General features: G+C 36.9%; 1 protein-coding gene across 2 annotated transcripts in view; it reads right to left on the reverse strand.

Annotated features, from left to right (window-relative positions):
- POLK (DNA polymerase kappa) overlaps positions 1–24,279 on the reverse strand; it is a 73,317-nt gene that overhangs the window by 12,393 nt on the left and 36,645 nt on the right. For both annotated transcript variants that reach the window (XM_070571621.1, XM_008538346.2), the window contains exons 3-9: positions 23,017–23,136; positions 15,034–15,186; positions 11,655–11,786; positions 8,404–8,557; positions 3,593–3,829; positions 2,296–2,420; positions 475–641 (exon numbers count right to left, since the gene is read on the reverse strand). In XM_070571621.1, the coding sequence (XP_070427722.1) occupies positions 475–641; positions 2,296–2,420; positions 3,593–3,829; positions 8,404–8,557; positions 11,655–11,786; positions 15,034–15,186; positions 23,017–23,136 (1,088 nt within the window). The remainder of the gene's footprint in view (positions 1–474; positions 642–2,295; positions 2,421–3,592; positions 3,830–8,403; positions 8,558–11,654; positions 11,787–15,033; positions 15,187–23,016; positions 23,137–24,279) is intronic.

A 24,279-nucleotide genomic window follows, 5' to 3' on the forward strand; every position in this document is an offset into this window, starting at 1 on the left:
TGTTTACTGCTGTAATCCCCAGTGCCTAGAACACTGCCTAACACCAAGAAAGTACTCAGCATTGAATGAATGAATCATTTACAAAACTGGAAAAGAAAAGAAATATAGTTAGTTCATGAAGGCTTTCAAAGAACCATACATCTTAAAGGGTGAATTCTGGAATATGAGCCATCTTTCTTTGCTCAACAATCTGACCACCAGTACTTTTACACCCTGAACAAAACACAAGGCAGGTATAGAAAAGAAAGAACCTGCCATTCCTCTTGTCCATCTATCCAACTGCTGTAGCCAGCAACCCAGGAGTGATTCTTTATTCCTCTTTCCCTCTCCTCCCACATCCAATCTTTTGATTCTAATTCAAAAATTATACTCTGACTTGCACTAGCTTATAAGAATTTTAAAACATGTTATCCTTATAGCCTCCATCCCAATGCTTAAAATTGTAAGAGAAAGCAGGACCACACATATAGATACCTTGCCAGGTGTGTTGAACCGAGACCCATGGAAACGTGAAGGAACTGATGCCAAGATGTTTCAGAGAAAAGGAGAGAAAGTAATGCCCTCTGTTGGTAGAGTTCTGTACATGTAATAATTCCAAGGGCCTTTAACATTTTCTCTGTAACTTTGCCTATTCCAGAAACCTAGAAAAGAATCAATATTTATCATTAACACATTTTTAAATTAAGGTAAGAACTGAGATTATAATCTCATTATACCTTTTATAACTAATAAGAGGCATGAATAATGTGACTAGCTTCATAAGCCATGCAAAAAACCTCTTTAATTACTTTTTGGCTACATTTCCTAAACTAGTATTCCATGGACATTTAAAATTTAAAATTCCGGGGCCGGCCCAGTGGCGCAGCAGTTAAGTTCGCACGTTCCGCTTCTCGGTGGCCCGGGGTTCGCTGGTTCGGATCCCGGGTGTGGACATGGCACCACATGGCACGCCATGCTGTGGTAGGCATCCCACATATAAAGTAGAGGAAGATGGGCACGGATGTTAGCTCAGGGCCAGGCTTCCTCAGCAACAAGAGGAGGACTGGCAGTAGTTAGCTGAGGGCTAATCTTCCTCAAGAAAAATAAAATAAAATAAAATTTAAAATTCCGTGGAATTTTAAAAAGCATTAAAAAAGAGTTCTGTGGTCATATAAACTTGGGGAATGGTGGGAAAAACAAATTTAAAATGAACTTTTTGGGGCCAGCCCCATGACCGAGTGGTTAAGTTTGCGCACTCCACTTCTGTGGCCCAGGGTTTCACTGGTTTGGATCCTGGGCGCGGACATGGCACCGCTCATCCAGCCATGCTGAGGCGGCATCCCTCATGCCACAACTAGAAGGACCCACAGCTAAAATATACAACTATGTACTGGGGGTATTTGGGGAGAAAAAAGCAGAAAAAAAAAAAAAGATTAGCAACAGTTGTTGGTTCAGGTACCAATCTTAAAATGCACTTTTTATTGCAAGACTTCTGAATTTTTAAGATATTAACATTGTTGTCACCCAAGGATGGTAAATTCCAAAGTTATTTGACTACAGAAACTTTTGATGGAACATCCATTCATACCTTGAAAAACATACTGGAAAACACTGCTTTATGGCTACACCTTACATATACTAAACAATTCAGTAATCATTATATATTATATGCTTTGACATAGCCTTTCTTCTGAGCATAGGAAAATGCTTTCTTTAAATTCACTCATATACATTACGTTGAGTGAGAAAAGCAAGCCCTAGAACATCAAATAGTATAATACAGTGCAATTATTGTAAAAAAAAAAAAAGCGTATATATGTAGAAAAATCTAGAAGCTTTAAAAAATAATAAAATATACCCTTTCTATAACTGCTGAGGAATCATTTTACCATTTGAAAGATACAGTATTTTGGTTTATTTTTGTCAAAAACAATTAAAATTCTAAATCTTTTTTAAGTATTGTACCTATTAATCTGGTAGCAATCTGGACTTCAGAACTAAGATAGCATATTAAGTTACAGAGGAAAGGACTCTTACAAGAATTCTTTTTATTTCTCTTCTTGGCAGGAGTACACTTAAAAGTCTGTTATCTATGACTTTCTTAAAACTTTTCAACAAACAAGCTTCCTAAGCCTCACTTTTAGGGTTTCATAGAAAGATTTCTTCCAAGTCCAATTCAATCACCCATTACAGTTTTTGCTTATTAACCACCGTTTCACAACTTTTCAGCAAAGAATGATTACTATCGTCCCAACACCATCTCTTCAGAACTCAGGGTCTATATAAACAGATGAGAAATGACATATAAGATCTCACCTTTCTGATGGGTAGGTCCTTGATGAAGTCCATCACAGCCTGTCTGTCGGGCAGAATTTGGTACTGTCCATTTGGTTTATTCTTATCACTGCATACTTTTGCTAACATTGTATTTGGAGCAATGCCTTAAAAGAAGAACACTCTGATGACTCCAAGAAGTTGATATGATGATTTTTAAGTGTGTGATGTCAATACAGAAAAAAAAATAACGTTCAGTGCAAAAGAATCTGAAGTAACGTGGAATGCTACTTTAAAAATAACACTTGATTACTATCTGTCTCCCCAGGGCTTGCTATGGTTTTAGGAGAAGGAATTGTATTAGTTATTGTGGTAGCAGAAATGAGGAATATTTAAATCTCCATAGTATTTTAAAGTCTAGGAGTAATTTCTGAGTTTAAGTGATATTATTTGTTTACTTACTATCTTTAGCATGAACACACAGCTGTCCTATAGAAAAGATCCAGAATATAACTTAGGATGGATACTTACTCTTTGAAAAGGTCTTTTGCACAGATTATCCACATTAAAAAAAACCCCCAAAGGTTCTGGGTTGTAGTGTTTTTTAAAACAATGATAATGAACTGTGTACATCCTTCATATGTTACCCACAAAGCAGATTACTACTTTTCAGAAAAGTGTTTTACAACAAGAGTCTGAATGATTAAAATAACTTGAAATAGCTATATTCAAATATGATCACTGAATCGTTCAGTTCAATTTTTATACACATCTTCCTAAAAGTTATTACTGATTCTCATGCTTTGGTGTAGAAAGAAAAGACCCAGCTAATCATAACATGGCTTTTATCAGATAATTTAGGGCCCTCACGATGAACATCAGTCTCCACGCTGAGATACAGTGATACGCTCACGGTATGTAAAGATTTTCCCTGCAGCACATGGTCCTAGATTGCCATGTTATTGGCTGGTGTTTCTTCTGTCTCCTACCTTGTGGCCATCTGGGGTCTCTCTTGCACTGCAATCCTGGACGGGGCTGAACTTTTCCACAGGAAAACTACTGAAGTATTATGCCCAAAACCAATTCAGACATTTTGTGCTTAAAAAAAGGATAGCTACATGAGATTTATGATAGTTTTTTCCGTGGGTTCATAGGCTTTTCTGCTTAATTCCAACTTACCTTTAGGTTCTAGGCATTCTGAATAGCCATTAGAAGTTGAATCAAAAACTGGTAAGTAAAATGTTACTGTATACTTTATAATGAGAACCTACTAATATTACACTTGAATTAGCCACTCTGAAATTATAATGATTGTAGCCAACAATATCCTTGTAAGTACCTGCACTGGCTGTCAGTGTTGTTTTCTGCTCGATTCTGAAACGAATTTCCTTTACCACTTCCTCGGCTGATGTTCCAAAAACAACTGAGTTCTGGAATTCTTGAGGATTATTTTGTTCTTCAATGTTCACTTGGGAAGGATTTCCTGGGGGCTGCAAATCAGGAGGAGTATCTTCAAAAAGTAGTGGAGAGATGGATCGTTCACGCTCACCCAGTTTAACTTCCTTTCCTGGTTTATCTAAATTATAAACAGGAACAGTAATTCATCTCCATTTCAAGAAGTACATAATTCATAAATTAAGTTTCCCTACATTCTTTCTCAAGACAAAACAAATCTAGTTTAGTTTTGTTTCTAAGCAGCAAGATAAGAAATGCTATTTAGGGCCAGTCTGGTGGCATACTGGTTACGTATGTGCACTCTGTTTCAGAGGCTCAGGGTTCACAGGTTCAGATCCCAGGTGCACTGCTCATCAAGCCATGCTGTGGTGGCCTCCCACATACAAAATAGAGGAAGACTGCCACAGATGTTAGCTCAGCAACAATCTTCCTCAAGAAAAAGGAGGAAGACTGGCAACAGATGTCAGCTCAGTAACAACCTTCTTCATGAAAAAAAAAGAGAAAAAAAGAAAGAAAAAAGGAAGACTTTAAAAGAATGTTATTTATATTTTGTCATTGTTTAACAAAGAAGACTACGTTTTTCTTTTTTTTTTTCTTTTTTTTTTTTTAAAGATTTTATTTTTTCCTTTTTCTCCCCAAAGCCCCCCGGTACATAGTTGTGTATTCTTCATTGTGGGTTCTTCTAGTTGTGGCATGTGGGACGCTGCCTCAGCGTGGTCTGATGAGCAGTGCCATGTCCGCGCCCAGGATTCGAACTAACGAAACACTGGGCCGCCTGCAGCGGAGCGCGCGAACTTAACCACTCGGCCATGGGGCCAGCCCCAAGACTACGTTTTTCTTAAAAGGAATATTATCCATTTCCATAGTATACATTTTAAAAGGAAATATCTTATGTAAACCACACTAATTTTTGTATCTAAATTAATTGAAACCCAGAACTGGGTTTAGATTCACATTACATTTTTCTTCAAAAAAAGAAATAAAAGCTTTTTTTCCCCTTTAGTCATCTCTGGGGGGAAAAAAGAACCTTCTTATATTAGAATTTAGGAATGAGGAAAAGGCATTAAGCAATCTAGAATAATTATGACTGAAAAATAAGTTTTGTTTTTAGAGGGGAAAAAAAATTTTCTTCATTCATGGAAGGAACTTTTCAGATATTAAAATACTCCAAATTTTCTTCTTTCAGGTGCTGATTTAAATTTTGACTTACTTGTTTATAAAGTATCACTTCACTAAGGGCATATTTGAAATAAATGTAAATTACTTCTGGAAGTTACACTTCTTTAAACATACAAACGGTTAAAGTCTCATCAGATTAACCATGACCCAAGTTCAAGGGAAAGAAGCCTTTATTATTATCAATAGGATGTAAACTAATATTATTATTAAGAAGTAAAGTAAAAATACCACTCTGGTTATTACCTCATTTTATTTGCATAAACGGACTGTAAAATACGCTTAAATCTATACTGATACTAAAAATGTCCTCATAAACAAATCCATTAAAGATTTTTTTTTCTGGGCTTAATGGAGGAGAAATGCAGCTTAAATGTATTTATAACAACTAAGATTAACAACAGAGCTTTCTGATCCCATTTCATAATTTTATTACATGTAAATGTTTTCCAAATTAAGGTAAATGCAGAAGTAAAAATTAAATTTCTAGTTTCAAGACACATATGAATGCATATTACTTAAAAAATGAACTTGGCCTTTTAGGCAGGTTTTCTGAAGATACTATACAGGGGGCTGGCCTGGGGGCATAGTGGCTGGGTTCTCGCATTCCACTTCAGTGGCCCAGGGTTCGCAGGTTTGGATCCTGGGGGCAGACTTACACCACCCGCCAGCCATGCTGTGGCGGCCTCCCACATACAAGAAAAATAGAGGAAGACTGACACAGATGTTAGCTCAGTGACAATCTTCCTCAAGCAAAAAGAGGAAGATGGGCCACAGATGTTAGTCCAGGACAAATCTTCTTCACCAAAAAAAAAAGTAAATTAAATTAAAATTTTTAAAAATAATAATAATAAAAAAATATGGGGCCGGCCCTGTGGTTGAATTGTTAAGTTCGCACATTCGGCTTCAGTGGTCCAGGGTTTTGCCGGTTTGAATCCTGGGCGTGGACATGGCACTGCCCATCAGGCTATGCTGAGGCGGCATCCCATATAGCACAACCAGAAGGACCCACAACTACAATAAACAACTATGTACTGGGGGGCTTTGGGGAGAAGAAGAAGAAAGAAAAAGATTGGCAACAGATGTTAGCTCAGGTGCCAATCTTTAAAAAAATAATAAATAAATAAAAATAAAAATAAAGATAATATACATATGACAAACACCTCATTAGTTTGAAATTTTAAAGTATATAATATGAATTAAGTTACAGACAGATGTTTTCCAAATCTGAATTCCCAAGTCACATATGAAATAACCCTTATTTTCAAACTTACATTTGCTGTTGTTTATGTTCTTCACTTCCTTTCATTTTCCATATTCTGGTTTTAAAATGCAAAGCAATTCAGGAGTGATTAAGACAATGGCACAGTTGAAATGATATCTACCTGGACCCCTTTTCCCCATCTGGATGGGTGGAAGTCAAGGTAAAGAGAGGTGCAGAAAACTGCAGAGCAAGTAAGGTACCTGTCACGTTCAGAAGCTCCTCCTGCAGAGTGCCTTGTGTCAGGTTTATGGATCTCAGGCCCCTATCGCCCCACCCTCAGGGGAGCCACTGAGAGCAGAACACTGTACCAGGAAGCAAAGTTTGCTGCCTTCAGGTCCACTGTTAGAGATGCCGCCGAACGGTGTAGTTACTTTTTCAATCTGTCTAGTTCTCTGTGAGGTCCAGCTATGTAACTAGCTGCTGAAGGGGTTCCTTACTTGCTTTCTGAAAGGAATATCTTTATAATCCCACAACTGAGGTGATTGGAGTACAAAACGAAGATTTCTTATAATCTGAAACACCAGAACTAGAACATCCCATCTGGATGCCTGCAAGTGCTAAAATGTGTAAGGTACTCCAGTCTCTCACCCTGCCTGCACTCACCATCCAGTCATATGGCAGAAGAGCCATAAAATAATAATTATCATTTTATTTGTATATAGACACAGTAGTTAGCAATAATTTTCCAAAGACTGCACCTTTTAGAAAAGGGGCAAACAGAAGAAAAAAAGTCTTGGACTTTAGAGGAAGCTACCTCAATCATCTGCCATGGCTCCAGCTCACTGCTGGCAGCTCCCCACGGCACAATGTGGAATCAGAAATGCTGAAAGTCTAACCCACAAGGATTTATATATGAGAAAAAAAGTTAAACTACTTAAATTGCGTAAGAATGTGAAATACATGAAGAGGAAGGTACATAAATAAATGTTAAAAGCAATAGATATTAAAAAATATTTACATCCTCATAGTGAGTTTGGACATATTCTAACAAATGTAGGGAATGACAACATTTACCTCAGTCCCAATGTAATTTTTAAAAAACATATTGTGAAAGTAATTATTACAGGAGGCCCTCAGGGGATGCTTTGACATAATCATTTAATGATCCCCCACCCCTTCTTTTGTCAAAAGTAAGGAACTAACAAAATGAGATTTTAAACAAAGTGACATCAGGCTTTGTGTGCCACTTCCCAAACATAAAGGTATACTAAGGAAAGAAAACCTTTTGCTCCAAGCCTGTGTTCAAAAATTACGCTTATTGTTGAATGTTTCTATTAAATAAAGTGAGATCTACCCCCTAGAGATCTAAATAAGGCAAAGAAGTTGTGATTTGATGTCCACATTAAACTTGTTCCAAAGACGTGAGCCACAAACAATGTTAGAGTTAGAATTTTATGCCATTGAGGATCCACCGTTCTTGCTTCAGGGAGAGTTACAAACAGGCTTCCCCACCACCGCCTGTCCCCTCTGAAGCAGTCAATGAGCTGTGGGCATGAAATGTGGTTGTGGGTTGTGAGTAAACCCCTTATGTCTACCTTTTCACCCAGGTGAACTTTGCTCAGGAGCCAGGACAGCTCAGACCTTTGCAGTGACCATACCTTTGACACAGGGTTGAAAGCAGTGTGTGTAATATCTGCATGTTTCTTGGCATCGTTTTGGATAGGTAATAAAGGGGCCATTTGAAAGAACCTTGGGGACATGAAACTGCTGTTTCATTTTATATAAAAGAATCAAAATAAGGTGTAAGGCAAAGAAGGGAGTTGGGCAGTCATTAATTTTGGCAAGGTTGTAAACAGTCATAATCACTGTATAACCAGATTATAGAAAATTTGGGAAATGAAAAAAACCCCACCCAATGTTTTGACTGTGTTTGAGGCTTATTTTTTAAAAACCGATTTTCTATTAACATCTACAACAAAAGGCCACCTTAAAAGGATAACCTCCTCAGATTCAATGCAATCCCATCCTTCCTAGCTAGAGCGTAGGAAAAGAACTTTATGAAGTTACTTTCTTCAGGGACTCTGCACTCTCTGAAAGTCTAGACATTTAACCATCTCACTTGGTTTAAAAGTCACGTTCCACACACTTAACTCAGAAAACCCACTGGTCTATTTTAAGTTTCTGACTTTCCATCTTTAATAATTTTTCATAATAAAGATCTATCTAGTCCCACCAGCTATGCATGCTGGTGAGTTGACCGAGTTAATTTAAAGGGTTTTCTGTTTTTTAGTTTGATTGTTCTAATAATTGCTTACCGTTGTCTAGAGAGCTCCCTGTTTTGATGAAATACTTCCTTTTGTCCTCAGGCCAATTCTGTCTTTCTTGTAAGTGCTTTGTTATATTCAAGTAGGCTTCATCAAGACTCATGGCCAGAAAATTGGGATCATAATCAGCAAGTATTTCCTTGACCTTTAAAAGGAAAAAAATGGTTCAAATTTTGCTACACAGCAAAACCTGTCATATACAGCTGATAAGAAACATTAATATTCTTACTTTGCAACTATAGTAATGATCCTGCAATCAATAGCTCATAGATTTAGGGAATAAATAATTTACCACCAGGGCAAGCTGTCCAAATTCTGTTTTGTATTAAAACAGATCACGAAGGCAGAAGACCATGAAATAGCTTCATTTGATATCATCTCTACTTAGCCTCCTATTATCTAGATATAGTAACTGAGTCAAATAAATCTCAGACAACATTATTCTGGTAGGAACAGAAAAAAAGGTTATGCAATGTAATTTTAGGTAGCTGGTCAAAAGCAGAAGTAGAAGGCCGGCCCCATGGCCTAGTGGTTAAGTTTGGTGTGCTCCACTTTGACGGCCTGAGTTTGGATCTGGGGTGCAGACCTACACCACTCATTGGTGGCCATGCTATGGTGGTGAACCACATACAAAATAGAGGAAGACTGACACAGATGTTAGCTCAGGGAAAAAAGAGGAAGATTGGCAACAGATGTTAGCTCAGGGACAATCTTCCTCAGCAAAAGAAAAGTAGAAGTGGAAACAACAGGATCCTGCTCCCTCTCACCTTTTATGACAGTTTTTCTTCATTTAAAAAAGGAATAATCTTACATAAAGGTACTATGTTGCATTAGAAAGTAGTTCTATTTCAATTAATTATTATATACACATAAAACTCCACTTAATACACACATTAGTCTATGTATCCATTCAGGAAAACAAAGCTCAATTATCAGGACTTAGAATGGAAAAAATGACAAAATCTGTAGCATATGTCTGTGACTATATTAAATGATGGAGAAAAGTCTGGAGTTGCATCTTGGGATAAAAGAAATACAAAGAGATCAGAATCTCTATATAATTCCACAGAGATCAGAATCTCTATATAATTCCAGAAATGCCTTTTATATAAGATAGTTTTACCATAGGAAACTATGAATTTTTTTCACCACTGAAGTATTAGCTGAAATCATAGGAAATGATTGCCAAAATAATACGCATATTAGAAAAACATATTTGCTGAATTATGTTACGTTTCTAGTATTTAAAAGCTGTCCGGTGTATCAGGAGAAAGCCTTTTTTTATGTTTTATAAAAAGAAAGCTTTTTAGCTTAATATAATTATGAACAGCTGAGTCAAAGGTAATTTTAGAGAACGGTGACATAAAACTTGGCTAAGCTCTACTCCGAGTGTACCTTAATTAGCTTTGTTCTTATAGAAGAAACCATTTTTATAATGGACTCTTTCTAGTGAAAATGAAACTCTGGTTAGCAGCCAATAAGATGATTCTGAATGAAAAGTGTTCCCAAGACACTGAGCACTCACTAACCTCCTTCACCCAGGACACTGCTTTGAGAACAAACACTGACACGTTCCAGTGAAAGTCAAGCACTTGGGCTTCGAGAACAGTTAAAGCTACTCCATTCTCTTGGATGAAACGAAAATTGCTTTTCCTTAAACTTTTAAACTAAGCCGTAAAGATTCATGTTTTTATAGTCAGTGAATGTGTGCTTAGTTCATTTATACAGAAGAACTCATTTGTTATCTGCAAATAAATTAGTTCAATTCTGCTCAAATTTGATGAAAGATTTCTCCAACGTACATGAATAACTAGACTAAAGATAACTAAAACCAACTTGGTTCTCATTGTCATACTGTCAAAAGTTTCAATGAGTTAAAGTAGGACTTAAAAAAATTCTTTCTGGGGCCGGGCCCCATGGCTTAGTGCTTAAAGTTCTGCATGCTCTGCTTCAGCAGCCCGGGTTCGTGGGTTCAGATCCCGGGTACGGACCTCCTCCACTCATCAGACATGCTGTGGAGGTGTCCCACATCCAAAGTGGAGAAAGACTGGCGCAGATGTTAGCTCAAGGTTAATCTTCCTCAAGCAAAAAAGAAGAAAAAAAAAGAGGAAGATTGGCAATAGGTGTTAGCTCAGGGTGAATCTTCCTCACCCAAAAAAAAAAAAATCTTTCTTACAAAGTCTTTGAAGGATTTTCAAACTTATTAAAAGCCTGTAACATTTGTGGTTAGCATTTTATCTTTTCTAATTACGAATACAGTAAAAGAGATAAGCATTAACTAAACTTGCATGTGCTTCTCTTCTGGCACCCCACCTTTTCACAAACTGTTTTTGAAAGAAAGAAGAAAGTTTCTTTTAATTTGGGGTGGGGTATCATTTTAAATTGGGGGGGTTCATTTCTAGGGGAAATGAGGTGGAATGCAAACAAGAGTAGTGAATCTAAGACTATTTGCATGATTACATGGTAATAGGTGTAAGCCCATCAATTTTTAAGTATTTCAGTTCAAACAACAGTCTTTAACATACTGCATTTTACCACAGTAGTCTAAAAGTGTTTGATGCAGCACTCTAAAATTTTAATTTACAACTGAAGTTTTAGCACTGGCATGATAGTCCAGTTGTTATCAAAAATAGAGAAAACGGCAGATTTTCATATATGACAGTTTAGGGAATTTTAGTGAATAATCAGATCTTCATACTTCAGAGATCCCTTTCAAATTAATAGATTATTCCTTTTTTTCTTTGATTATCAGGCTCCTAACATTAAATGCTCACAAGCATCCTCACTAGATTGTGAGGCAAGGAAGGCAGCTAATCAAAATAAATGAATTTTGCTACTGTTTAAAAACATTAATAAAAAATTTATTCAGAAAAGAGTTGAAAATAATGACTTGAGTAGATTCTGTAAATTAGAAACATAAGGTGATTCTAGAAGAAAATGTATATTGCATATTAAGAAAAAATAGCTAAAGTTAATTTAGGTTATAAATTAAGCAATTCAAAGTTTTCTAAGCGGTTGGAAAAAACTGAGAACTGAGAAAAAGCAAAGAACTAGGAAATAGAAGGGCGTATTCCGGGGACTGTGCGCAGCTCAGTATTCAATATACAAGCTGAAGAAATGGTAGGAGGTGAACTGAAGGGATAAGCTAAGGCCAGAGGCTGACGTGCTAAGACATTCGGACTTGATTCTGCAGGTGACAGGAGTGAGTGAAAGGCTAAAGCAGGGGGAGACGACAGACTCACCTCTCGACTCACAGCTCGGTACTTGTCAAAGTTTGGCGGCACAATGAGAAGTTGTGGGCAGAGTCTTTTAGCAATAAATCCTGGCATGGCTGCACGAACACCAAACCTCCTCGCGTGGTAATTTGAAGTAGACTGAAAGAAAATGGACCACATTGGAAAAAATACACAAACCTAAATGGACATATTGATTGATGCATTCATAGGAAACACATTACTGATGAGCACTTTCAATTCAAGGGCATTTCTTTTATAGGCTGCTGTCTCAAATCAAGCTTTGCCTTTATGCTATCATGGTATTATGATACCATGAACTTCTCCCACTGCTGTCCCCCTATTTATAACATGATACCAGGCAATAAGCAAGACTGTGCTAATAAAAAGTTTCTCTTACACTTCCAGTAACTAAACTTCATTAGTTTTAAGGCATACCTGTAATACAGTATTTATCAGAGTTTGGATGACAGTGCGTGATGTTACACAAAAGCATTAGTATAGTAATAGTAAAGTGTAGCTATAAAGCAATAGTACAGGGCAAATAGTATAGATGTTACATGAAAGTAGTAGTTTAGAAAGTAATAGTGCAGATTTGGAATTTGCTGTATTTGGGATTTTGGAAATCTTTCATCTAGAACAAAAATCAAAGGTCTAATATATGGTTAGTTAAATTAAGTCTCCAAAATGAAATGAGTAAAGCTTAAAAGGACTTTAAAAATTAAGTTTTATTTCCTAAGGTTTGAATATCTTTTTCGGTGAAAACATTTTGACTAGGAGATGGAACTAAAAAATTACAAAAGTGAAAAGCAGAACATTACTTACTAAATCCTGTTGATGACGATACTGACAACAGTCTATGGTACTGTGGTAGACCACAGAAACACTTCTAAAAAATTTTTATCACAAATGGAATTTTGGAATCTCAAGTGAAAATTTAAAGAAATAGAAAAACAGAACCTATCACATGAAGGGATTATTTCAGAATGATAATATCAATTTACCATTAATAGCTTTCAAATGACATTTAAAAAGTCTTGAGAGTACTCAAAACTATAATCATCCTTGATTAGTATTCTGGAACAGCACTAGAAAGATAAACCAATGCTTTAAATATAAATAGGTCTAATGGAATTGATATAAAAGCTAAATCTATAGCAGAGCAGAAACAAAATTTTAGATATGACTTCCTTTAACTTTTAGGTTTGTGGTAGGTTGTAAAACACAGCCACAATATTTTACACTTCCTCCTATCAAAAGGTGGGTTCCAGTTCCTCATGCCAAGTGACTTGCATTGTTGTGACTTGCTTTGACCAAAAGAACGTGAGGGAGTGACATGTGAGTCCTGAAGCCTAGACATTAAGAAGTCTGCAGCTTCTGCCTTTGCTTTTTTGGGACCCAGCAACTATGCAAAGCTCTTGGGTTAGATTACTAAATGATGATGCACCATGTAGACAGGGGAAAGCTCACCAGCTGGAAGCCACTCCAGCCACCTCAGTGGAAATGCCAGGCATGTTCCTGAAGCCATTTTGGATCTTCCAGCCGCAGCTAAATAGCCCTAGCCAATAGGAAGGGTAGAGACGAGCCATCCCCACTGTACTCTGCTCAGATTACAGAATCATGAGCAAAGAAATGGTGTCCACTAAGTACTAAATGGGTTTATTATGTAGCAACAAATAACTGCTGCGGAGTCTAAGGTCCACCTTTGAGTGCTAACTTAGAACATTTCAAGGATCCATCAAATTATTCAAAAAAGAGTTCTAACTGTAACAGACTGGAATAATCAAACACGTATCATCACTACCATTAATTTGTAGATACACTTTTATGAGTTTAACAGGACAAAAGCAATTATGCTTCAAATCTCATTAGAAGGGAAATCTATTAGTTCAGCATACAAACAGAGTAATCATTTCTAAATATAGCAAATAATCATTTTGAATTTGGAAACCATAACCAATTTTGAGGAGGACAGAAATTATAAGAAAGAAGATATTTTGTGGATTTAGCTTTAACATGGCTATAGCGTGTATGTGTGTGTATGTATACATATGCACATATACATAATTTCACATAAATATATGATGACATATATTCTTTTTTTGTTTTTTGGGGGTTTTTTTGAGGAAGATTAGCCCTGAGCTAACATTCACTGCCAATCCTCCTCTTTTTGGTGAGGAAGATTGGCCCTGAGCTAACATCTATGCCCATCTTCCTCTATTTTATATGTGTGACACCATCACAGCATGGCTTGATAAGAGTGCGTAGGTCCACACCCGGGATCCAAACTGGCAAACCCCAGGCCACCAAAGCGGAGCACACATACTTAACCACTAGGCCACTGGGCTGGCCCTGTATGACATATATTCTTAATAAAATTAAATATATTCTTTCAAATATTAGTTGATGATTTGTAGGAAAGGAGAGTAACCTTTTAATAAACACTGTTTTGGAATTAGGATTATTAGCTGCCTGCAAACTCATGGGAACAGAGATACTGAAAAAGCAGATTATAGTTTAATAATAAAATAAAAACTTAATAGGAATTAGGTTTATAGCTATCTAAGCATTGGAAGGAGTTAGGAACAGGGAAGAACTCTCCTTGTTTCTCTTGTATGTTTTTTTAATACCCAAATCCATCTATTCCAGTTGCTATTTTTAAGTCACGACACATTTTTAGCTACCTACAGCTATCCTGGTCATCTTTACTTTCTATGGTTAGGGTGGCAGTAAGGAAAAGCAACATAGTAATGAGAAAAGCAAAGGCTCTGGGTCATGGGAAAAACTACTGAATTACAGTACTGTATTAATGAAATACGTTACTCTAGAACTGGGGTTGGCAAACCTTTTCTATAAAGGTCAAAATAGTAATTACTTTAGGCTTTGAGGATCTGTTCCAACTATTGAACTCTGCTCTTTCAGTGCAACAAAAATAGTAAATGAATGCGTGTGACTGTGTTCCAATAAATTTTTATTTACAAAAAAAATGGCGGCAGGCTGGATTTGGCCTGCAGGCCATTGTTTGCAAACCTCTGCTTTAGAAGAACATTTCCTTTCCTTTCTTCTGTTCTCTTTAACTAGAACAGTTACTGAAGAAAAATATAATTTGCAACAGAAAGATACAATGCCACTCTACCATTTACCAGGTTTGTAACTTTGGGGAAGTTATTAAACACCTCTCTGACTTTGTTTTCTTATCTGTAAATGGAAATAATTTGTACCTCAAGTGATGCTGCAAGGATTCAGTAATTGAACACATACGAAGTACCCAAAAAAATACTTAGCAAACTGGCAGAACTGAATAAAGGCTTCCCCCTTCATCAACCAGTAAGGCTTACTTGAATACATTATGAGATTTCCTGTTTGTCATTGATCTTCACGTACTTACCAACATACTCATTGATCCTACAGCAATGGGTTTATCCTTCAATTCTGGATTGTCCCTCATTTCTACAGCTGCATAGAAAGCATCCATGTCAATGTGCACTATGGTATTGTTCAGATCCCGGCTCTGTTCTAATTCCATTGCAAATTTGTCAACCTGAATTTTTAAAAAGTTAACATATCTTTAGACAACAATATTGAAACACCACTAATCTAACATTATTCTTACTTTTAGTAGGTATCTGTCCATCTGATTCTGTCTGCCCATCCACCCATCCATTCATCTGACCTCCCATCCACCCACCTATCTATGTATATTTGATCGTTGTTTATTAGGCTGGTAATTGCTTCTATTTTCATGAACCTAGGCAGTCCGTTCTCAGATATCATTCCCTACCAACTCTTCCATCTCTCAATACCCACAAGCACATAATAGGTACTTAATAAATATTTATTGAATGAATGAACTATTCCAACTGCTTGCATCAAATGATTCTACTGCTTTATAAACCTGGAGGACAATTTATTGTAGCCAAAAGCTTCAGTTTAAGTAAAATAAACAAGAACTCCCATCTGACTCCTAATATTAATGTCTTAAAATAGCAACAGAGGAAACGCACAACAGAATACTATACTTTGGCATATGACATTTATGCTGAATAGTGCTACGCAACTGAATGTACCAAAACCCACTGTAAACATTCCCTCTGCAGATGCTTTTATAGGGCTAAAATTAGGGAACTGCTAGTCTATAGAAACCAAAATTGAAAATTTGAGCTGTAATTTATTCTTTCATGAAACTTCAATACATATGTCAAGTATATCAGTGAAGAATCTTAATCTTTAAAGAATTTTTTGTTTCTCTAGAGAGAAAGAAGAGTTGGATTGATAAGAAGAAAGAAATGAAAGTGGGTGGAAATAACAAGGTAGGGCAGTAAGAAAAGGGTTTCTGTAGCAGACATACCCATTCCCCAAGGGTTCTTCTTTGTGGAGGCTGAAAAAGCTAAGTATGCACTTTCCCAGCTTCCCCAGCTGGGGGTGGCTGTGTGACCGTGTGATCTATGTGACATATAAAGAAGTCAGTAGGACCATTAAAGTAAAATCACAAGAGAAGATAGGGAAAGCTGTTGAATGATGGAGGACACGAAGAGCATGGAGTGGCTGGCACAGGGACAAATCTAATAAATGCCATCTATTTCTAAAATGATCAATGGATAGCTGCATAACAAAGCAATCAAAAATTGACAGGAAAACAGCCAGAAATAAGCAAGTGGGATGAGCTGGGGAATGAAAGCCACTTGCATAATGTGGATATCCCTGTAGCAGGCTTCCTCAAAGGTGGAGAGTTACGGGGGTGTAATTCAGCTTTTCCCCTCGTTGGACTTCAAATTTGCTTTCATTCTGCAGCATTTTTTTTCATGGCCTTCTTTCTTAGCATTATAATGACTAGCTGCCCACTAGAGCAGGTTAAGACTGTAACTCCTCTTTTAGAAACAACCACCTTGAGCCATTTTTGGCTTGAGCTCCAGCAGCCAAAGAAAGACTCTCCAGAGGGTCTGCTCCTGTTTAGGCTGCAACTCACTGAACGACCGGGGTGCCCTGTGCCTTCTTCAGGCTGTTCCTCTGTCTAGAATGCCCTTCCTAGTTCTGTCACAAAGCCTTTAAGGATCAGCTCCAATATCTCTGTAACTTAATTGCATCTCTGTCCTCTGCACCACAGAATTTAACGTGCCCTCATTTGTTTTCTTGCTCTTACTATGGCACTTATTGTATTAGATACTGAATTGTGAGTTCCTTCAGGAGAAAGACTTTATCTGCCTTTAAATTCTTTCCTTAGAAGAGAGAAAGGGAAGAGAGACTCATAGGAGAGAAAGCATAAAATTTATACTGATATCTATTTATTTGATTTCTGGTTAAAAAAGAGAAAGTAGTACTTGTAGCAAAATTTTGGAGAAGACTGACCTCATGCAGTGAGACACCACACCTAACAAATGGAACTTTCAACATTCCTCCAATTTGTTATCCAGATTTAAAACAACTATTTCTTCCAGTATCTCAACTTTAAACTAGATAATAGCATCCTGACATAAAAAAAGATGTAAACAAATTATGGAAACTAATAAAAACAAGGGTAGATTTAAAACCACTCTATATTAATCCAGAAAATATGCCTAAGATACAAATTGATTGAGAATAAGGGAGTGGCATCTGAAATATCTTAACCCAGACATTCTGGAAAGGAAACAGATAATAAGCAGCAAACCAAACGGGAAAAAATTCTCTTTAGACTCATACATTAATGCTGTGACAGTTTCTTCAGCAATCTATTGTCTTTTCTGTGCTTAAAGCTAGTGTACAGTTGCCAAAAAGAACCCGCCCCACAGAATGACTCACACATTCCACTTGCCTTTACTGTCTCGCCTCAGTTACCCCTGTCTGAACTCTTTTCCTTCTACATCTACCAAATGCACACCCCTACTGCTTTTTTCAAGTTTCTTCTTTTGAAATCCTCATTCACGTTTTCCTTTCTTCCATTTTCCCTTCCAAATAACTTTCCAGGTTCTGACCTGAGTCTCTAAAACATACGTTACCCCTTTTGCTACAGTTCAGAACCAGTGTGCATTGCAGTGGTTAAGAATAAGGCCTTTCGTTTGGGTCTCAGCTCTGCCACTTACTGGTTACATGATAGCAGGCAAGTTAACCCCTCTCATCCTTACTTTCCCAATTTGTAAAGTGGGACCAAACTAACCGCAAAAGGTTGAAAGAATTAAAAGAAATCTTCACATAATGCACTTATCTAGGAATACGGTAAGGACTTGATATCAACCTATAATTTTAAAAGTAGAAGTGACGTTACTGAGTATATTATATGTGTCATATAACATGCTAAGTGCTTCTTATGTTAACTCATTTAAAGGTCAAAATAATTCTGAGATAATAATTATTATTCTCATTTATAGATGAGGAAACTAAAGATGAGTAAGATTAAGTGATTTGCCCTAAATCATACAGCTGTTAAATGTTAGAACCAGCCTTGAAACCAGGTTACTCCAAAGCCTGTGCTCTTTCCATTATTTTATGATGCTTCTCTAAAATAGATTTTAAAAAGTCCTTAACATTGAAATAAGCTCAAACCAAACTTGAATGGTGTATTTTACATCCACATTATGTCCTATTTACTTTTTTAAAATCTCCTTTTTCAAGGGCCAGCCCAGTGGTATAGTGGTTAAGTTCGGGTGCTCTGCTTTGGCAGCTTGGGGTTCACCGGTTTGGATCCCAGGCACGGACCTATGCACCGCTTATCAAGCCATGCTGTGGCAGGCATCCCACATAGAAAGTAGAGGAAGATGGGCATGGATGTTAGCTCGGGTCCAGTCTTCCTCAGCAAAAAGAGGAGGATTGGCAGTGGATATTAGCTCAGGGGTAATCTTCCTCAAAAAAAAAAAAAAAATCCCCTTTTTCGATTACATTTAGGAGACTATTTCAGAAATACTGCTTCTCATTTTCTTGACTTAGTATTACCCTAAAAATTGCTGAGTAAATCTAAGTTCACAAAATCAATTGTTAAAATGGTCAAAATGCACTGGTTTGTTTGCTTTGTAGTTGCCTTTAATATAACATGGATCTTTGCCTATTCAATTTATGAACTCATGTTGTAACAAAATGTTTTGGCAGCTACAGAAAGGCTTGTGCCTTTAAGAAGTCTAATGAGGAGGGATGGGGTGAGGTATACTGCTTGCTGAAGTTCTGAATAAACATCATGGGAGTTCACGCCTACAGAGTTCCTTACCTCAGCTTGACTAGCAATAGTTCATACCATCTTATCATACATAATAAAATCTACTATTTGGAACTTTTATGACTCTAAAATAGAAACACACTTCCCAGGAAAAACTCTGTTTTCTCAGATATTCTAGACTCCTTAGGACTTCCTCAATCCCCTCCCATTTATACAACTTCTTCTAAAGGAAGCTCAACAAATGAAACAATTTAACAATCAACATAAAACACATTTCCTGCCATTCCCCTTGCAAAAATGCCAGAGAGCCTCCCATGACATAGTCAACTAAAACTAACAAAATCTGAAGTTCTGCTACACAATGTAAGGTATTTTCTATTCCTTCAGATTATTAGCATATTTAAGGATATGAGCTTTAAAAATACTCACGAATAGCAGCAGTATGAATAGTAAAAAGTTGTTACACAGCACTGTTCATATGTACATAGCTTTAAGACTTTATTAAAAATGTTTGTAAACTATAGATCAATAAAACTTGCCAAAAAGAAGTGCAGAAAGTAAATTGCCTAAGCATTAATACCAATTTAAAAACAATGTTATTGCGGACAGAATGGAATTTTTTTTTAACTTGATGAAATTGCTAGTGTCACCTGAAAGCTAAGATAAATACAGCCCATGGTTACCATAGGTTAGCATAAGGGAATCTAACACAGGTTACATTCCCAGCTTATAGAGGGGAAATGTTAGGACTGTAAATGACCTCGATGCACAAGACACCCCCCATCCTTGTCAGCAATATTCTAGTTTGCACGTAGCCTAGATAAGTACACACCTGCTTGTGAGAAATGTGCATGCTCTGCTATTTTCGTAGTCTTGGCTTATACTTAGACCTCTCTATTTCGATACAGCAATAACTTTGTCCTCTAAGTTTTCCCAGGGATGTAACGACCTCCAGGAGAAAGGCTTCCACTGGTATCCATCACCAGGGACAAGAGGAAGGGATGATCTGGAGTCTCCAGGACAACACACCAGATGGTCAACACCCCGTGACCCGCCCCACCACCTGCTTCAGCCCACTTGCTCTATCTAATTCCTTCAAAATGTTTTAGTTTAAGATGTTTCTTTAGGACACTAATCCGCCATCTTCCCCTTGCCAGCAAGCTATAATAAAAAGACCCTTTCTCTCCTACCACCTTGCCGCTGGACTGTTGGCTTGTCTTTGTGGCGAGTAGAAGGCCTCTTTTGGCAGTTACAAAATGATGCTTAAATTTATTTGAAAGAAACCATGCATGATAAAAAAAATTCTTTTTAAAGAATAGTAATGAAGGAGGATATTAAACTATATTACCATTCAGTAATTAAAACTGCATAGTACTGATAGAGGAAAAGATTCAATTGATTAGAAGAGAGAGTGCAGAAACAAATCCAAGTACAATGAGAATTTAGTATATCGAAGCGTCTCATTTCAATTCAGTGGAGAAAGGACTCATGATTCAATAAATGGTGTTGAGACAAGTGAATCACAATTTAGGGAAAATAATACCATTTAGGGAAAATATAATACTCACCATTTAAGAAAAAATACGTCACACCTTAAGTCAAAAAAATTCCAAATGGACTATATATTTGAATATAACAAAATCTTTAAAAATACTAAAAGAGGGTCCGGCCCAGTGGCGCAGCGGTTAAGTGCACACATTCTGCTTCGGCGGCCTGGGGTTCGAACATGGCACTGCTTGGCAAGCCATGCTATGGTAGGCGTCCCACATATAAAGTGGAGGAAGATGGGCACGGATGTGAGCTCAGGGCCAGTCTTGCTCAGCAAAAAGAGGAAGATTGGTAGCACATGTTAGCTCAGGGCTAATCTTCCTCAAAAAAAAAAAAAAGAAAAAATATTAAAAGAACATATAGGCTTGGTTGTAAGGAATAACTTTCTATGTACAATAGCAAAATCAAGAAAAAAAATTTTTTAATACTGCTGAATTTGATTACATAAACATTTAAAACTATATAGGAAAACACCCCTGCCTAATTAGAAGACAAAAAACATATTGTAAAAATATTTACAATAAATGGCTGAGAAAAAAAAATCCTTAATATATGATAAGATCTATAAATGAAGAGAAAAAGATAGAAACTCCTCTAGAAATGAGGGCAAAGGAGATTGCTTTGGACTGCTGGAAGAACCCCCAAATGCATCCTCTTTTCCTTCCCCAGTAAGAGATTTCCAGCTGGCCACCCAGCTAGAGAACATATTTTACAGTTTCTCTCGCAGTTAGGTGTGGCCACGAAACTTAAATTCTTGCCAAAAGAATGTGACCTTAAGTAATGTGTGCAACTTCTTTTTCACATGTTTAATAGCAAATTACTCGCCTTTGATTTCTTTCCTTGTTCCTTCTTCCTTACTAGCAGCTGGAACGTGGACTGGTGGTAATCCAGTTTTGTCAGTCCAAGTAAGGACAACACTAGGTGATGATGGAACAACATGGTGGAGAACCTGAGTCTCTAAATTACTCTGGTGAGCAGACCCACCCCACCAGCTGAAACTACTTATCTATTGTGTGAGAAAGAAAGAAACTCTTATCTTTTGAACTGTTATATATACATATTTTTTTAAGATTTTATTTTTTTCCTTTTTCTCCCCAAAGCCCCCTGGTACATAGTTGTACATTCTTAGTTGTGGGTCCTTCTAGTTGTGGCATGTGGGACGCCGCCTCAGCATGGCTTGATGAGCGGTACCATGTCCCAGCCCGGGATTCGAACTGACGAAACACTGGGCCGCCTGCAGCGGAGCGCGCGAACTTAACCACTCGGCCATGGGGCTGGCCCCTGAACTGTTATATTTTTGAGTCTCTTGTGCCAGCTACTTAGCCTATATCCTAACAAAGAATAAAAGAGGAAACTTCCACAAGAAGGAAATATTTATGGCTAACATGTGAAAAGACATTCTGTCATAATCAAAGGAGGGCAAATTAAAACCACCATTAAATATTTTGGACACTGTATCAGCAAAAACTAAAATATTGATAAAACCTAGTTTTAAATAACTAAGTGAAGAAATCAGCACTCATCTTGAAAATGTAAAATGGTACAATCTTTGGTGAAAATAACAGGACATGAGTGAAAAGAGATATGAACAAGAATGATCATCACAAGATTGTGTATAAAAAAGACTGGAACCAAGGTGGGAGAAAGGTACATAAATTGCGGTACAGACCTCCATACAGTGGAATGCTATGAAGCATTAAAAGCGATGATTTGACAGACAAATCATCTTGTCATGATAGCAGACCAGTTAACACAGAAGATTAAAAATTAGCTTGTGCTCTCAGACAGCATTTATCAAAAAAAAAAAAAGGACACATTATAGTTTGGTAAAGAAAACATAAAATTTATAATCTCTAAACTCTATCACAAAAAGCATTTTGTAACAGTAGATTAATATCATAATTTTATCATTATGTTATAGCCTAAAGTGCTTTGTTAAATTGAACAAGATTTGGCTAGAGAGAAAAGCTGTCTTTAAAAGTAAACCTTAGTTGTACTAGCAGAACCTTGACTGCTTTGAGTTCTCTGTCTACCACATGACGCCCTGTAGCTTGGCTCTGCTTAAACTTTTCTCCTGAAAGAACTTTTACTACCAGAGGAAACTGAGTATTTACTCCCTGAAGAAGCTAGAGAAGCCAAAAGCCCCCAAATTTTTAGAAGGCTTCTGTTTTATCTTAAAAATTCATGCACATTTGGCCTTCTACCCTATATGTGACTTTTTGTTGTACTATAACACAATTCTGTTTTAAATTACATACTAATTTAATTATTAACTTGTTCCCCCAAATCTTTTTTGCAAAATCAGCATTGCAGAAAAGATGTCACATTTATCTTGTGGCCTTTTCTAGCTGCAAAGTATATATATAATAAAAAGAATATAAACTTTGGATTAAATCCTAGCTCTGCCAACTACCTATCATATGAAGCTAGGCAAGTCACTTAACCTAATTAAGGCTCCATTTACTTTTCTGTATAATGGAGGTAATAATGTCTAGTAGGTGTGAAGTCTTTCTGTAAGAGTAGACCAACGTTTAATAGAGCAGAGTATGTGCATCTGTTAAATTTTTATGCTTTACAAAATAAGGAACATTTACCTTTCACTTTGTTTTCAGTTATGACTTGATCATGATGCATTTTAACTGTCAATTACTATTCTACCAGCTTCCACTTTACTTAGCTTCCACTTAACTGAATTAATACCTGTAACTGTGCTTTCCTTAGCTGCTGGCTGGTGATTTGAGCTTTTTGTTGCATCATATTCTCAATCCGTCGGTTGACTTGCTTTTCTTTCTTGAGCTCATTTCCATAAAATCTGGACCCCTATGCAGGAAAACAAAACAAAGCATACAGAAAGCATTGCTGTATATAACCTGGTAGCTAAGAGTACAGACTCTAGAATCAGAACGACTGAATTCAAAACTCAGCTCCACTACCTACTAGTCGATGACTCCAAAATTACCTAATCTTTCTATGTCTCAGTTTCTTTATCTGTAAAACGAATTTATAGTTACCTACAGCATAGGATCATGGTACTCAGCACAGTACAAACTCTCTGAGGACAGATCTGCACTCAGAAAATGTGTCCTAGGCAGGATCTGTGGGCCATATCCAAGGCCTTAGTCAGTTGGGTCATCAGTTACCTCCTTCATTTCTACTTAAAAAGTATTTTTAAAAATTTGATGTTAGTCATTAAAGGAAATTTAGAAAATAAATTTTAGAAAATTACCCATCATTCCCTCACTGAACGTAATATCTATCCATTCATCAAGCTGATGCACATTTATGCCTACTTTGCAGCTATTATGAAAAATGCTGCGATGAACATTTGTGTACATGTTTTTGTGTGGACATATGTTTTCATTTTCCTTGGGTATGTACCTAGGAGTGGAATCTCTGCGTCATATGGTTAACTCCATGCTAAACATTTTGAGGAACTGCCAGACTGTTTTGCAAAGTGGCTGAACCATTTTACAATCCCACCAGCAATGTATGAGGGTTCCAATTTCTCCACATCCTTGTCTAAGGTTGTTATTACCTGTCTTATTTATTATAGCCATTCTAGGCTATAATAGTGTGAATGACATCTCATTGTGGTTTTAATTTGCATTTCTCCAGTGACTAATGATGTTGGACACCTTTTGATGTGCTTTATGAGCCATTCTTATATCTTCTTTAGTGAAATGTCTATTGATATCTTTTGCCCAGTTTTTGATTGGGTTGTTTGTCTTCTTCATCATGAGTTGTAAGAATTCTTGGTATATTCTGGATGTAAGTCCTTTATCAGATGCATGTTTTGCAAATATTTAATATGTTGCTTATCTTCTTATTTTTTAACAGTGTCTTTTGAAGTGCAAACATTTTGAAATCTCATGAGGTCTGATTTGTCAACTTTTTCTCGTGTTGACTGTGCTTTTGGTGTTGTATCTAAGAAACCCTGCATTCCTAGGATAAATTCCACTTGAT

This window comes from Equus przewalskii, chromosome 13 (assembly GCF_037783145.1).
Source record: "Equus przewalskii isolate Varuska chromosome 13, EquPr2, whole genome shotgun sequence".
In the NCBI taxonomy this organism is placed as follows: domain Eukaryota; kingdom Metazoa; phylum Chordata; class Mammalia; order Perissodactyla; family Equidae; genus Equus; species Equus przewalskii.